Source organism: Malus domestica, chromosome 08 (genome assembly GCF_042453785.1).
Source record: "Malus domestica chromosome 08, GDT2T_hap1".
NCBI classification, from domain to species: Eukaryota; Viridiplantae; Streptophyta; class Magnoliopsida; order Rosales; family Rosaceae; genus Malus; species Malus domestica.
This window is the reverse complement of record NC_091668.1, coordinates 23,201,248-23,216,970: the sequence shown is the minus strand read 5'-3', so window position 1 is coordinate 23,216,970 and position 15,723 is coordinate 23,201,248. Positions and strand designations below refer to the sequence as shown.

At 38.3% G+C, this 15,723-nt stretch overlaps 2 protein-coding genes across 2 annotated transcripts; both read left to right on the top strand.

Moving 5' to 3' along the window:
* Nucleotides 1–5,712: 5,712 nt before the first annotated feature.
* On the top strand, nucleotides 5,713–7,294 carry LOC103448626 (annexin D5-like). Its single transcript, XM_008387890.4, has one exon. The coding sequence runs from the start codon at nucleotides 6,033–6,035 to the stop codon at nucleotides 6,984–6,986; it is 954 nt and encodes a 317-aa protein (XP_008386112.1). The 5' UTR covers nucleotides 5,713–6,032; the 3' UTR covers nucleotides 6,987–7,294.
* Nucleotides 7,295–13,586: 6,292 nt separating this feature from the next.
* On the top strand, nucleotides 13,587–15,705 carry LOC103448627 (small ribosomal subunit protein eS6). Its single transcript, XM_008387891.4, has 6 exons — nucleotides 13,587–13,747; nucleotides 13,852–13,916; nucleotides 14,351–14,408; nucleotides 14,495–14,603; nucleotides 14,709–14,981; nucleotides 15,313–15,705. Exons 1-6 carry the CDS (start codon nucleotides 13,742–13,744, stop codon nucleotides 15,549–15,551), a joined length of 750 nt encoding a protein of 249 aa, XP_008386113.1. The 5' UTR covers nucleotides 13,587–13,741; the 3' UTR covers nucleotides 15,552–15,705.
* Nucleotides 15,706–15,723: the final 18 nt, after the last annotated feature.

The following is a 15,723-nucleotide window of genomic DNA, read 5'->3' as shown; positions in this document are numbered from 1 at the left end:
GTAATATAATTATATAAAGACAGAAATTATATAGAATGGGTTCTTTTGTCTGTTTGTAATGTTTATTAAGCCCAAATGCTTAAGCTAGTATTAGGGTTATAATGTCATGAGTTCTTCTGGACAATAATTGTTGCTTAGTTGCATTTCCATGAATATATCCATTATGATTGCTCGCACAATTCTTGTTCCCTCTTAAGGCTTGGAAGAGAGCGATTTCTCTAGTTGTTGAAATCTGTCCTCGGTTTTAACCTCATTGACTTTGTTTGGGTAGAAGAGAGAGCTTGATGATTTTAAGGTTGTGGGGACTGGGGAGTAGGAGAGGATGGTTTTATGCTTGTCCAAATTCTTAACTCCAAATTATTTATTTCAAATTCCTCGATTCGAAGCCTTAGGCCCTAAGTTGTCCTTCAAATATACAGTGGGTTTATTAATAAATTTTAATTTTATTATTAATTTCACTTTGTACTTGATAGTAATTATGCAATAGGATAAAAAGATAATTCATGTTTAAAATTTAAGTTGGATGTAGAGATAGGTTATATGGGTTCAAACAAAATTTCCCTTTTCGTGCTCCTCCCTCCCTTTTCCGAACACACTCTCAAACACTCTGTCTAAGAGTAATCATTGTTCTTGTCAGCTGGGACAAAAGCTTAGTTTGGTAGTCGAAGAGTTTGTGGTTTGTATTGAAGGAATGGTGGTTATTAGAGAAGTTTCAGTGTGGGAACCCTCCCCCCAGGCAATACACTATACTATCCATCCAGTGAACAGTAACTGCCCTTAATGAACCGTAACCGCTTTTTGCATCTCCACCGTTGCACTTCAATAGCCCTGGCAATAGGCAATAAAATAATATTATTTTTTTTTTGGGAATAAATTCTCTCGCATTGAAACTGTACCAAAGGACACCCAAATTCACATACATGTTTTGGAATGAAATCAAGTTGTAAAAGTAAAATCCTATGACATTTTCGAGGCCCTACCTTACTCGGAAAAATGATGTTTCGCCGGAGCTCTCTCGGCTTGGCAATTTGTGCACCACAGAGATGAGGGTTGCAAAGAGAGTGCAGAGAAGAGAGTTTCAGAGAGTGTCTAGGTGGTAGTTCGTGGCATGAAGCTCGTTAGGACGGCGAGATGGTGGTTGTCAGTGTCTCTATGTTTGCAGGGATATAAAGAGACAATGAGGGTTATGGGCAGAGAGAATGGAGAGATTGAGGGAACTTAGGGATTTTCCCCCCATTTCCTGGTTTCGTGAAACTCACAAAGATGGTGAGGTTGTGACGGTGGTTTGGAGTTCGTCGGAATGGGAAGGCTGTGTGGTCTCCTGATAGAAAAAAAAAACAAAACAGGCGTCTAACGTCAGCTGGCGTTAGACTCACCTCAGGCGTTCGGGCCGGCACAAATCCAAGGGCTTGGTGCTCGGGCCTGCTCAAGCTCCCTCGCCAGCCAACGCTGGACTTCCTCCCTCGGGCAATCAGGCCCTGTGCTGAAGCCTGTCCATCTAGCAATTGCTCCCGTTGGAGATTGGTGTAAGTCTTTTCCTTGTTGTAGTCTTTTTCTTTTTGTAAGTAGTCTTTTTCTCCTTGATTTAAGGAGATTGGTGTAAGTCTTTTCCTTGTTGTCAACTCCTTGATTTAAGGAGATTAGTGTATGGTCTCTAGACGCATTGATTTAAGGAGATTGAGGTATGTTGATGTAAGACTACTAGACTCGCCTTTGTGGGATGTTTCAAGGAGTTTTCCTGGATGTCTTCGTGCGCTGCAATGTGCACCCAATCCTTCTCCTTAAATATCTCTTCCTCTTTTTTGTAACCTTATGATTTTACTTGGCAGTACAAGATAGAACTACACTTAAAAGCCAATAGTTTGTGCTTGCACTCGTCGAGGTTCGTAACAAGAAGTAATCTTCTACTTTGGGGCGATTTAGCCAGGTATACTCCAAACTTGATTGCATGAAGTTTATTTATATATATTGATCATGTTTATAGAATATGAAAGGAGATTTGAAGTTTAATCTTGAATTTTGAGGATAGATATTCACATTTGGTAAGATTTGACTATAATACTTACAAATACTTAATAGTATCACTATCTGACGATTAGATTTAATGTAATGACATTCAAAGACCATATACGTATATTAGCTGTAAGATTTCTTCTTCTTTTGAAAACCAAAAGGCTGGTCAATAAGATAAGTCATCTCCCTTTTCAATTATTAAGAGACAACCAACCCACTTTGCATTAATAATACGGAACTTTAACGAAAAGTTTCCCGTACTGTTTATTTTAACGAAAAAATCACATTTTTATATTTAAAAGTCAATCTTGGTACTATTCACTTTACCATTTATTTTGTTTTTATCGTTAAACTCAAAATTTTTAAACATTTTCCATTAATTTTCCTTTAATATTATCAACAAGTTGAAGCTGACAAGGTCCAATTATTGACGTGGTGATTTGCTCTATTCTGTATTCAAATTTGAACAGAAAACTTAACACATGCTATGCTTATCACGTGGTGAGAAAACTGGCGTGTGCTTTTATTTTATTTTTATTTTTTTGGGTCAAGGCGTGTGCTGTTATTTATTATGTTAAATTTTAATTACTTGTCTTAATAGGAAAATTTTAACTACTTCTTTACCTTCTTATATTTGCTTTTTAAGACAAAATTCTTCTCATGTTGAGTTATGCTACAGCCAATTGCGATTTTAAAAATGTGTTATGATCATTTATAATTTCTAACTATTGATGCACGGATGGTCAGAAATCTTCTTGGTCGACTTGATGTTAGTAAAATGCAATTTTCCATATTTAATTAGATCATTGAAAAGTTTTTAAGATGACTGTTGCGTAGTATTATCAATTCATTTATGTTAGATAACATATGGGTTTAAATTTTTAACATATTGTAGTTTGCCTTGTACGGGCATGCCTATAACGAATTTCAAGCATGCTTAAATTGCACGTTAAACTGCTACATTGCCTGTGATGGATTTTATATATTGAATGCTAAATTAAATTAAGGGTAAATTAATTGTCTATTTTACCATATTATATAATGGGGCTTTTAGATCCAGGTCCAAAAACATAGAGTGTTCTTAGGAATGACTCCAGTTATCTAATTATATGTTTTTATTTCTTTTATACTCCTTCTATATTTTCTAAAAATAATTAAAATCAATTAAAATCATTTAATATTATGCATTTTTCAACTCCAAAATATCTAATTAATATGTTATAAACAAAAAAAAATTACTAAACTAACATAAATCTATCTGCAAAACATTATACCCTAACTCAAGTAGCAAATCTGTGAATGTATATTATACCTATGAGTGAGATATGAAACTTAACTAAAAGGTAGAAGAAAAAAAACATAATATACCTACAAGCAAGACACATTAATCTGTGACAAGTTGACTATGAAAAAGAATATGTCATATAGGTAGATAAATACAATTAACCTGTGATATAGGTTGATTATAAAAATTAAAAAAATTCTATAAATGGGTTAAAGCAGGATGAAGAACAAGAAATAACAAAAAAAATATAAAAAGAAATAATCAAAGAGATAAATTAGGAAGAAATTTGATTTTTACAATAAGTTTTTTCCCTTAAGAGATAATTATTGATAATTAAATAATTAAATTTAATGAATTGGACTTATTTTAATAAATTGGATCATTCCTACTATTGGCTCAAAAAATTGGAGTTATATCAAGTTTCCCCTTATATAATTACTATTAAGTACCAAATAAAATTAATAATAAAACTCAAATTTATCAATAAACCCACATACTATAATTAAACCCTAGCATCATTCTTTGTTTATCATACATTCATTCTGGCTAAAACCCTAGAAAAACAAACTTTTTTTTATTGATAGATGGTGATTTTGAAGTTTTAAATCCTCCAATTAAGGTATGACTTGATTTATGGATATTTTATTTGTTTGATTTAACTTTTTTTTAGAGTTTAGAAGATGAGCATCTAGGTTTCAATTATTTTTCATCAATCCCGCATAGTACCCTTTGTTAAACTTGCTGCCACAACAAATCGTTTTTCACCCATTTTCTTCGTATTTTATACCAAATTGAAGCCCTAAGAGTGTACAATCACGTTGGACTTGTTTTAGGGCCTAAAAACTACGAAATCTCACCTTGCAAAAACCAAAGATTCGGCCAAACTTGAAACCTACGATCCCGACGTCCAAAACTCTCCAACGAACGTCCCCGAGCTTCCTTAGAACCTCCTAAAGCTCACCACAAGCTTGAAATCTCCTGAAACACAACATTTTACGTTCGCATGAACAGTACCTCAAAAATGGAGGTTCGGGATCTATGTGAAATCGAAGGTTTCACTTCCTAAAACTAGCACCAATGAACTCAGGACGACGAAAGGATGAAGATGCATACCTTATTTGCCTCGATCCGTCGAGTTTTGAAGGGTTTTGGGTGAAGGCCGTACGTATAGGGTGAGGGGAAAGAGAGAGATCGTGCGGGAGAGGGACAGAGAGAGCTACGGGAGGGAGAGAAGACAGGGAGTGCGTGTGTGTGTGATTGTGTGGTCCAACACAATCCTCACCATCCATCCAATTCCCTAACCACAAAAATTTCCAAATTCCAAAATTAAAATCCCAAAACTTACAAAATTAATTCAATAATGTCGCACACACACGTACCCGAATGTCCGTCAAGGGTAGTTACGTCAATTCACGCCCCCGATATAGAAATCCCGGGACGGGCTGTGACAATAATTAAACCCTAGCATCATTTTTTGTTTATCATACGTTCATTCCGGCTAAAACCCTAATAGCTCTTATAGAGAAAAACAAACTTTTTTTTATTGATAGATGGTGATTTTGAAGTTTTAAATCCTCCAATTAAGGTATGACTTGATTTATGGATATTTTATTTGTTTGATTTAACTTTTTTTTAGAGTTTAAAAGATGAGCATCTGGGTTTCAATTATTTTTCATCAATCCCGCATAGTACCCTTTGTTAAACTTGCTGCAACAACAAATCGTTGCAGACACTCTCCCGGTGTTTGTCTGAACCCCAAAACACCCTCCAATACGATTTCTGCTGCTTCTGGTACATGTATGGCTGCTGCTGTCCTGTGTCCAGATGCCCTCCAATACGATTTACATTCACCCGTGCATGCATATAATGCATACAACACAAGCCCAAATGTTGCGATCAAATCTGATGGAAATTTCCAACTAGCTATTGTTATTTGAAATACTGTAAGCATGCAATATTTTACTTAAACGTGAACAGACTCACTCTTTTATTCTTCCCTCTGGTGGTTCAGGTTAGCCTACAGGAAATTTAATTAGCAGGTAGCTCAGATCAATGCTTGATGACACTGATTTAGGAAATGAGTCGTACACAATCACTCCGGATAAAGAATTAAATAGCTAACAAATCCACTCAATGAACCTTGCCTGATACTTTTTTAAAAGCTAAAATCATTGGATGGCTGCACAATGTCATTACTAGAGTAAGAGTCAAATGGATGTAAAGATAAATTTGCATATTGAATTAGGTTTGTAAGGGTATTTTAGGTAGTAAATTTGGGTTGGTACAAACATTATTTATGACTATGCCCGTTTGTAAGTAATTTTAAATTAAATAAAAATACGTTTGATGGAAATGACGTAAATAATACTTGATGAAAATTTATTGCAGTAAAATGATCCCGGGTCCTCACAAACAGGACTCTTATCAGTTATTGACCAAAAAAAAAAAAAGGACTCTTATCAGCTACAGACAGCTACCCTTTTTTGGTCCGATTAAGATTTGTTTCAACTTTCAATCCACTGTCCGTTACTTCTCAGCTACCTTTCCTTCTCAGATTAAATACGTTTCAAATTTCAATCCTATCCACTCTCCATTCCAAACTTTTCAATCTTTTCAATTAACGTCTCTTCATTTGGCGGATCAGCTCTTTATTATATCTCAGTATTTTCCAATTTAATCCCACAATTCAAAAACTTGGTCTGAAAATTTCTTCAATTGTAGTTGCTGAACAACAATGGCCTCTGTGACCATACCGCCGGTGCTTACATCCCCCAGAGACGACGCAATCAGCCTCCACCGCGCCTTCAAAGGGTTCGGCTGCGACACATCCGCCGTCATCAACATCCTCGCCCACCGCGACGCCACCCAGCGAGCCTACCTCCAACAGGAGTACAAAACCATGTACCACGATGACCTCACCAAGCGCCTCTCCTCCGAGCTCAGCGGCAACACCAAGAAGGCCGTACTCCTCTGGATGCACGACCCCCCAACCCGCGACGCCACCATCATCCGCCAGGCTCTGGCCGCAGAAGGCATCGTGGACCTCAGAGCCGCCACCGAAGTCATCTGCTCAAGAACCCCATCTCAGATCCTCCACTTCAAGAACCTCTACTTCTCCACATTTGGGGTTTACCTCGAGCAGGACATCGAGTTCCACGCCACCGGAGACCACAAAAAACTCCTCCTTGCTTACGTGGCAACGCCGCGGTACGAGGGTTTGGAGGTGGACAGGGCTGCGGCGGAGCATGATGCTAAGGCTCTCTTCCGGGCCGGGGAGAAGAAACTGGGGACTGATGAGAAGGTGTTTGTGCAGATTTTCAGCGGGCGGAGCAGCGCTCACTTGGCCGCCGTGAGCGCCGCATACCACAACATGTACGGTGGCTCGTTGAAGAAGGCTGTGAAGAAGGAGACTTCTGGGAACTTTGAGCACGCACTTTTGACCATTCTGCAGTGCGCCGAGCATCCCGGGAGGTACTTTGCGAAGGTTTTGCACGGGGCGATGAAGGGTTTGGGGACCGATGACAGTACTCTGCTGAGGGTGATCGTTTCGAGGGCGGAAATCGATATGCAGTTTATAAAGGCGGAGTATATGAAGAAGTACGGGAAGACGTTGAACGATGCTGTGCATTCGGAGACTTCTGGGAATTACAGGGCGTTTCTGCTGGCGCTTTTAGGCCCCAATCATTAGGTAATAGAAAAAGATTTGGGGAAGATGGTAAGGTTTGATGATCTCTGTGGTTGTTAATTACTTATGTTTTAGGTATTTTCAGAAGCTATAATTTGGGAAAGTTATGTGTTGAGCATGATCTAGAACTTTGGCATAAGCACTTATGCAGCAAGTTATTTCTTTGTTTAAAATGCTTAGTACTGCTTCTTGGCTGATGATTGCCTATCGAGCTCCAACGATTTCTCAATGTTGCTCTTCTGTGTGTAGGTTTGATTTGCAATGATTTGGTACAAAAAATGGACACCATATGCATTTGTTATGGTGGTGAATGTGGTTTTTGAATGCTTGTCAAGTTTGATTATCCTTCCAGTGTTATATTTTGTCACCTGGTGAATCCGAACACGATCCAATTAGAAAACGGACTGGATTGTTATCGAGTCATCTGATACGATGAACTAATAAGTTGGATTAGAAAACAAATTGGTAACACGAAGTGCTACCCCCAAATTGAAAATTTCTTGTTTAGAGCCTGTTTGGATTGCATGAATTATGAGAATCCTTGAGAAGCCTAGCGGAGAAGAACCCCTTCGGTTCTAGGGTTTCCCCATTGGCATCCGCCGGAAGAAGAAGGAATCTTGATTGGTCTTTAAGACTGGCTGTAGTTCATATCCTGCTCATTGTTTTGTGAAATGTGTTTGTTGAAACATTTCATCTCTGCTTCTTGCTGAACCTTCATATTTGGGGGTTGCATTGTGCACACTATAATTTATTTTTCTTTTTTTTTGTTACAACTACCCACAAAAGTCAAAGTCGTCTTTGATTTAATCAATTCGAATGCATGAAATAAAAATAATCGGTGCTACTTAGGACTACGGTCTAATAGTATTCCTCTTCACTTGTAAGTCAGATGTATTAGGTTCGATTCTCTCCAAAAGCTAAGTTTTTTAGAGGTAAATTTTTGGCTTCTTTGTGCATTTTTGTTATTGTGAAATTAAGGATTAGATTTGTTATTCGATTAGGGCTTATTTGCATTTGTGGTTTTTGTTTTATGGCCTTTGTGTTTCGTGGTGCTGACTGTAAATTGGGTGATCAGAGCGGTAAATTGGTGAGGTGAATGATGGTTGTGGCAAAGATGACTTGTGTCAATGAACAAAGTCTAATTAAGTCATCATGTGCTTTGGGTTTCTATGTTTACTTGGCCGACTATCAGGTTTTTTTTTAAGTTTACCTCTTGTAACATTTTCTTTCATGACAAAAAAAAATAAATAAATAAAATACATATAGATGCATTAACGACCGTATAATGATAGTAGTATCTAGCTAATAGTAAGTTGGGTGTATTTTCATTAAAAGAGCCGCAATTTGCACCCAATCCGTTTACCCAAATCAACCCACTTGCTAAAATCAGTAATATGGTTGGGTCTTAACAGGTCGGATTGATAACGGTTGAATGCATCAATGTCCCGTCACTTAATGGCTAGTTTTAGGTCCACCTGCGAAACGTTAAATATCCTTTAACAATGGTGCTTTTGTAAGACCCACTCCAACCTTGAGTTGAAACCTATAATTCCCCTTCCACCCCCTCCCCCCCCCCCAAAAAAAAAGGTGTGATATCCACACATCATTTTTTACTTCTCACACACCCTTTTAATTTTCGGTTGTCGGATCGGATGAATTGAAGAAGATCAAAGGACAAAAATTAATAAGGGGTGTGTGAGAAGTAAAAAGGGGTGTGTGGATAGCACACTCCAAAAAAAACCCAACCCAACCCATCCCAAGGCCAAATATCGGCCCAAGTTTAGACCACAAAGTGGAGTGGACCCCAGCCGATGTGAGTCCACCACAGGCTGTGAAGCCTAGACGCCAACCCGACTAGCCTCAACGCGCTAGACGCGCCAAACGCCAGCCCAACGGGACCTCACCCACGTGGGCGTGTCCCCTGGCTGTCACATCATGTCGGTAGCCTTTGGGCTACTGTTTTCGATCCACCGACTGATTTTAAAAGGGCCGTTGGTTAATCCAACGGTCCAAGTTCAAAATTTGTTTTGTTTTATATTTATATAATTATTGAATCCAACGGCCTAGATCAAATATAATCAAATCTAACGATAAAAACAAAATCTAACGATATAAATTTAAAATCAACAGCTAAAATTGTCACATCCCAGCCCAGGTCCCTACCATATCCCGGGCTCAACTCCATCGTAGCACTATATTGTCCGCTTTGGGCCCCGACCACGCCCTCACAGTTTTGTTTTTGGGAACTCACACGAGAACTTCTTAGTGGGTCACCCATCATGAGATTGCTCTCGTGCGAACTTGCTTAGCTTCGGAGTTCTGATGGAACTCGAAGCCAATGAACTCACAAAAGGTCTTGTGCTAGGTAGAGATAGGAATATACATATAAGGCTTAGATGATCCACTCCCCTGGGCGATGTGGGATGTTACAAAAATTATTTTAAAAAATTATTTAACTCAAAATTCACCCAAAAAAAATTTATTTTTCAATATTTATCGGAATTTAAATCTTTTTAGATAAAAATGTTCATAAAATTAAATTACGATAGGCTACGTAATTTTTTTTATTGTAAAAAGGTTAATTTAAGAAAAAAATTAGCCTAAGTTCATTCTTTAATAATCACAGGCTAAAATTTTAGGCCATAAAGGTTCGAGCATAAAAACTGTTTTTGGTTCAAAACCTAAATTTTTTGGGCTAAAAATTTTAGGTTTTAGGCTAAGGGTTGGAGATGGTCTAACTTCGTGAAAATGAAAATCTCAATCTTCCTATTTCATTTGCACCGTTGTTTTTGAAATGAAATTTAGTATTATTGATCAAAAAAAAGAAGAGATTACATTTTCAGAGCAATTACTATTTTTAATTAGTGAGTTTTAAGAAAGAATTCGGATGTGACGACCCAACACGAATAATTATATATTTTATCCTCGAATGCATGGAAATGACTAGTTTGCTCTCGTTGGCCTTGTGACGTGGATGTACATAGATAATTTTAAATTATTTTCTCGCTAACGTAATTAAATTGTACTCGACATCTCGAGAGCATTGACCCGAGTTAGGGCCAAATCGGGCTCGTAACGGAAAAGTTACGAATGTTAGAATACAATTGAATCAAATAAGAAAATAAAATTTAGACCAATTGGGATCATTCCTTTTTTCTTGGAGCCCAATTAGGATTGGGTTGAAGTAGATTTTGGGCCATTTGGGTTTTCCTTTCCTCTTCCCTCTCACGGCTGTCCAATAGGGTGCCTTTGATATTTTCCCTTGGCAATCCTGTAGCTGAATCACACACACACCTACACGTAACCTTTCTTCCTCTCTGATCCTACTTGAAATCTTTCGTTTGTACCGTCTGTACACCCATGCACCCAACCATCCTCATCTAGCACAGATCGAGCTGTTGGAGACCACCTTCGAGTTCGTTGCAAGCTCACGAGCCTAACCATACCCTTTGTTTGAGGGAAGGACGTCGAAATCGTGAGAACTTTTTAGCTCCGGCGAGGAGTTCTGTTGCTCCGATGTGATCGTGGGTGATTTAATTGGTTTTGAGGCTTAAGAAGGTACTCTTCTAGTTTCCCTAGCACTTTGGAGTCATTTTGAAGTGTTTTGGATGTTGGGACACTCGGGTTTATCGAGTTGCAGACTTAGCCAGAATATCGAAGAATTTTCCGACAACTTCTCATCAGTTTTAGGGCTTTAAATAGGTAAGGTTTTGTTCTCCTTGTTGAGAGCTTCAAATCCATATAAGATTTATGGATTTGGTTGAAAAGTGAGTGAGAAAATCGAATTTTAAATTTTTCCAGAAACCAGAGACGCAACGGTAATCGGCGCCGGAATCCGGCGACCCACCGAAGAAGAAAGGAGAATATTCCGTCAACTTTGACGGAATATACTCACGGCGTCAGGTATATTTAACGGAATATTCTCTAACGGCGTTAAAGTTTCCGTTCAACGTGCATGCACATGCCCGACATGTGAAGGCGCGTGGGACGTCAGAAAATTATTCTAAAAATATGGGGATGCTCATGGTGTTGAGCAGGCCATGATGATATATTCAAACTCCCCAATTGAGCAACGTATGAAAAGTTATTATTTAGTTTTGATTATGTGCTTAAATTAACGTTAAATTAGTGGTTTCACATATAAGTGAGACGTTCTCGAAGGACGAGCATAGCCAGGCGAGACTTGGGGGTTACAAGTACAACCTAGTTACATACTAGTGAGTGGGCTTTTAAATGAACTTGTTTTCTATAGATATACGTATTTATGATTTACATTTTCCCATAAATTGTTTTAAATGAAGTTATGTTTTAAATGCCATGTCAATTGCATTACATTTTAGTATATGCCTTAGTATAGGTATGCATATTATTGCATGGTGCTGCGGACGCACATGTAAGCTTCAAGTAAGTACATATTGATGATAGTGATTGCAGTGTGTATGATATGTTGAGATACATTTAATGCTCATTATCCTGCACCCCAGTGTTTGTGCTCCGCTCGAGGCCAGGGACTAGCCTACACATGATTGTTCACCTCCCGCACCACACGCTCACCTTGGATCCAAGGCAGGTGCCAGCCTGTTGTACATACCCCATTAGGTGGTTTCAACTCGTATGTGACTTGCGATACCTCACACAGCATTCACGTGATCGTAGCACTTGAGCGTATTTATTTACACCCAACTTGTCATACAAACTACATTAGGTGGTCAGATTCATGTGCAGGAATTGGTTATGAGTTATAGGTTTAGCCGTACAGGTCACATTAGGTGACTCCGGCTGATATATCATTTTATATTGATTTACATCACCTGGCTTACATAGTTATTATTGAGATACTTGACATGTCATACTTTGGTTTTCATTGCTCTCAAGCCTGATTTCTATATACGTATATATTGTTATTTTCTGGGAAATTATATGGGTTTTAAGGTGAGGGGTTAGATGTTTTGAAAGTGAAATAGTTTTGAAAAGTTTTATTTTTGCCCACTCACATTTTATGTTTTGCGCCCTTCCAGGTTCTTGATAGAAGTTCGTGTTGGTGACTTACAAGGACTCTATGACAGTTTTGATAGACTTCCATTAATGTAGGGTTTTCTTTCATATCTTGTATAATTAGTATTTAGACTAATGGACTGCACCTTGGTACCTATGCTCTGATTATGTGTGTCTACACTCTAACACTTCAACTCGTACTTATATACCAGTCTAGTGTAAGTTAGTTAGTTTGGTTTTTATTTACTCACATTATATTATCACCTTCACTTATGTACAGGGCACATAGCTACATCATCTTCACGTGAAGGCAAACATGCCTCGATTTAGGTCGAGGTGCGTCATCGAATCCTCGCTAGATCCTTTTTGTGAGGATCCCGAGAATCTGTTAATCATGTCCGTTCATCGTACATCGTGCGGTCAGAAATCATTTTTAATTTTTTAATTTAAAATTAAACGTAAACAGTACCTGATAAAAATTGACTACATAATGTACGATAAACGAACATGATTAACAGATCCTTAGAAATCCTCACAAGGAGGATCCGGAGAGGATATTGTTGGTTGTAAAAAGGCTACTAAAAGTCAATTTAAAAAAAAAAAAAAAAAAAAAAAAGAGAATGCATCAATCGCTTCACTATAAACATTTGTGATTGTGGTTTGGTTTTTGGGTGTTTTGTCACATGGTCAACCCGAACACCACACGAGTAACAAAAGATGAATTATTGTTAAGTTGTTCAACAAAATTAGATCAAATTGTAAATGTGCAAAACATGTTTTCATTGTAAAAGCTGAGAATTTAGGGTAAGAATAGAATTTCGATTACAATATATTTTTGTTTTTTAAACTTGTCATTTAATATTACAGTCTATTTGATACTCCACTCTACTGGCAACGACTAACTGACGTGAGCTGCCATTATATCTGAATATCAGCAACATTCAACTGAGTTGGGTGGGATGCGGCACACTAAATTATAGCATCCCAGCTTACTCAAACCTAGCAACATGTGGTGGGCCCAATGAACTGTTTTGGCTTGGGCCTCCAACTGAGCCATATATGGACGGCAGGCCAGCCATTCGGCTCAAAATATTTTTATAAGATTCTATTTAGCCCACTATTGAGTCAAAACTAGATTATAATGAGCCATTTGACTCTCCGTTCGAGATAATTTAAGTAAGAGGTCTTAAGTTTAATTCTCGTGTAGAGCGAGTTAATTATCAAATTAGTTTGGTTGGCTATCATGTGGTTTAACCTAGTAAGCCATCACTTAGTGTAAATAATGTCGTTTTGAACAAACGATATTTATCTACACTAAGGGGAGAGAGGGTGAGCTTAGCCTCACAATAGGCTAGCAATAATTTGGTTCAATCGAACCTAAGACCTCTCAATTACAAATAAAAATGAATACCACTAACCCATAATATTTAGTGACGGTGTAAATAATGTCGTTGTATTAAAAGAAAAAAAAAACCTTTAGTATTGTTATGAAAAAAATCAACCTATTACAATATCGGCTGCTGGGCTTTTGACATTCAAGTGAGCGGAAAGCCGACGCATTAGCCGAAGCCCATATACCACAGCTTTCGGGCCCCAATCCAAAAATTTGGAACAGCGTCCGCATTAAACTCCCAACCCCAGAATATAAAAGCCCCCATCACTCGCCAATCAAAAACCCTAGAGCGAGCGAGAGGGCACGATATAGCTTCACAAATCTTCATTCTCTCTCAGTCGCGGCCGCCTCTGCAACCTGAGACCCAAACATGAAGGTTTCTCTCTCTGCCCAACTCCCATCATCTCCCTCTCACCCCCTATCTATCTCTTCCTTCTCTGTTATCGCTGTTTTCTAATCCTGTCTGCATTTTCTTTGCAGTTTAACATCGCCAACCCCACCACTGGGTGCCAGAAGAAGCTCGAAATCGACGATGACCACAAACTGTACGTTTTTTTATTTTTCATTTGGGTTTTTGTGAAATGTTGTAACTTTTTCAACTTTGTGCAATTTTAGCCATGATTTAGTTATCTGTAGCTCCTGTTGTCCCTTTTTCGTAGCTACAATGCCTTGAGTATTTTCTTTGCATTTCTGATAGTTGTTGGATATGTTTAATTGGATTATTGAGTTGTTTTGTGTTTAGATTAATTCTTGAATATTCATTTTGTATTTCAGATTTGTTTGTAAGATCTGTTTTTTTTTTTTTTGTGAACGCTAAGCTCTCTTGTTTTAAACTTTGGTTTGAATGTTAGCATTTTATGTCTGATTCTTTCCCAGAAACAGTTTAATTAGATTTCGGCTCGTATGTTTTAATCTAGCAGTTGTTTAGATAGTTCATTGGGCAAATAGTTTGATTTTATTTACTTCTGCTATTGTGTAGGCGGGCCTTTTTTGACAAGAGAATCTCCCAGGAGGTTAGCGGAGATGCTCTTGGAGAGGTATTAATCTTGCCTTTCTTACGCGTCTTTTATCTGTTTCTTCCTTTGGTTCCAAGTTTTTCGAATGAGTGTTATCTGTGCAACAGGAATTTAAGGGCTATGTTTTCAAGATCATGGGAGGTTGCGACAAGCAAGGTTTCCCCATGAAGCAGGGAGTGTTGACCCCTGGCCGTGTTCGCCTCTTGCTACACAGAGGTTGTTTTAAACTCATGCTTTATATCAGTATTTTGTTCCATTCATGAATAAATTCCCCAGAAGCTTGTCTTCATTTTAACTAACCTGGTAAATGTATTTGGACAGGCACTCCTTGCTTCCGTGGTTATGGAAGGAGAAACGGTGAGAGGAGGAGGAAGTCTGTTCGTGGGTGCATTGTCAGCCCCGATCTCTCTGTTTTGAACTTGGTGATTGTGAAAAAGGGTGACAATGACCTCCCTGGATTGACTGACACTGAGAAGCCTAGGATGAGAGGACCCAAGAGGGCATCTAAGATCCGTAAACTCTTCAATCTCTCAAAGGAGGATGATGTTCGCAAGTATGTCAACACATACCGTAGAACATTCACAAACAAAAAGGGTAAGGTTTTTTAGTTGTTGCCCTTCTGTGTGGTGGACAAACTGGTCATATCATTGTTATAGGAAAGCATGCCTTTGTGTCTTTAGCTTGATAAATTGGTGGACTTGCCTTTGTTTGTTAGAAAAGGATTGCTGGGCAAGTTTCATATTATAAAAAATATACTTATGGCATGATGTAATTAAATCGTTTCTCGTTTTACTTTTTTTAGTGCTTAAATTTTGTGCCTTTGGAGTGTTGGATTCATATGCATTCCGTATATTTTAAAATGTTGTATGTTCGGTTTGATGGTTCTTTCAATTTCTAAGCTTGGTGACCTTATTTGGTTTTGCAGGCAAGGAAGTCAGCAAGGCTCCCAAGATCCAGAGATTGGTCACCCCGTTGACTCTGCAAAGGAAGAGAGCTAGAATTGCTGACAAGAAGAAGAGGGTTGCAAAGGCCAAGTCTGAGGCTGCTGAGTACCAGAAGCTCCTTGCATCAAGGTTGAAGGAGCAGAGGGATCGGCGAAGTGAAAGCTTAGCCAAGAAGAGGTCCAGGCTGTCCGCAGCTTCAAAGCCATCCGTTGCAGCATAGATCCGTGCTCGAGTGATCTAATTTTGGTTAAAAGTAAGAAATGGATGTTACTGCGTTGTCTTAGTATTTTTTTTTCCAGTTTTTGTGCTACTTGATGACTGCTTAAAGTGTTTGCTTTATTGCTGTTGAGGTTATTGGAATTTTCACTATGAAACTTTCCCGTTTTATTAAT

What these genes read in the sequence shown, in the direction of transcription:
- LOC103448626 (XM_008387890.4), top strand. Translation starts at nt 6,033, where the DNA reads ATGGCCTCTGTGACCATACCGCCGGTGCTTACATCCCCCAGAGACGAC.
- LOC103448627 (XM_008387891.4), top strand. An exon ending in ATCGACGATGACCACAAACT is followed by an intron (nt 13,917 to 14,350) that starts GTACGTTTTTTT and finishes GCTATTGTGTAG; the next exon opens with GCGGGCCTTTTTTGACAAGA. An exon ending in GCGGAGATGCTCTTGGAGAG is followed by an intron (nt 14,409 to 14,494) that starts GTATTAATCTTG and finishes TCTGTGCAACAG; the next exon opens with GAATTTAAGGGCTATGTTTT.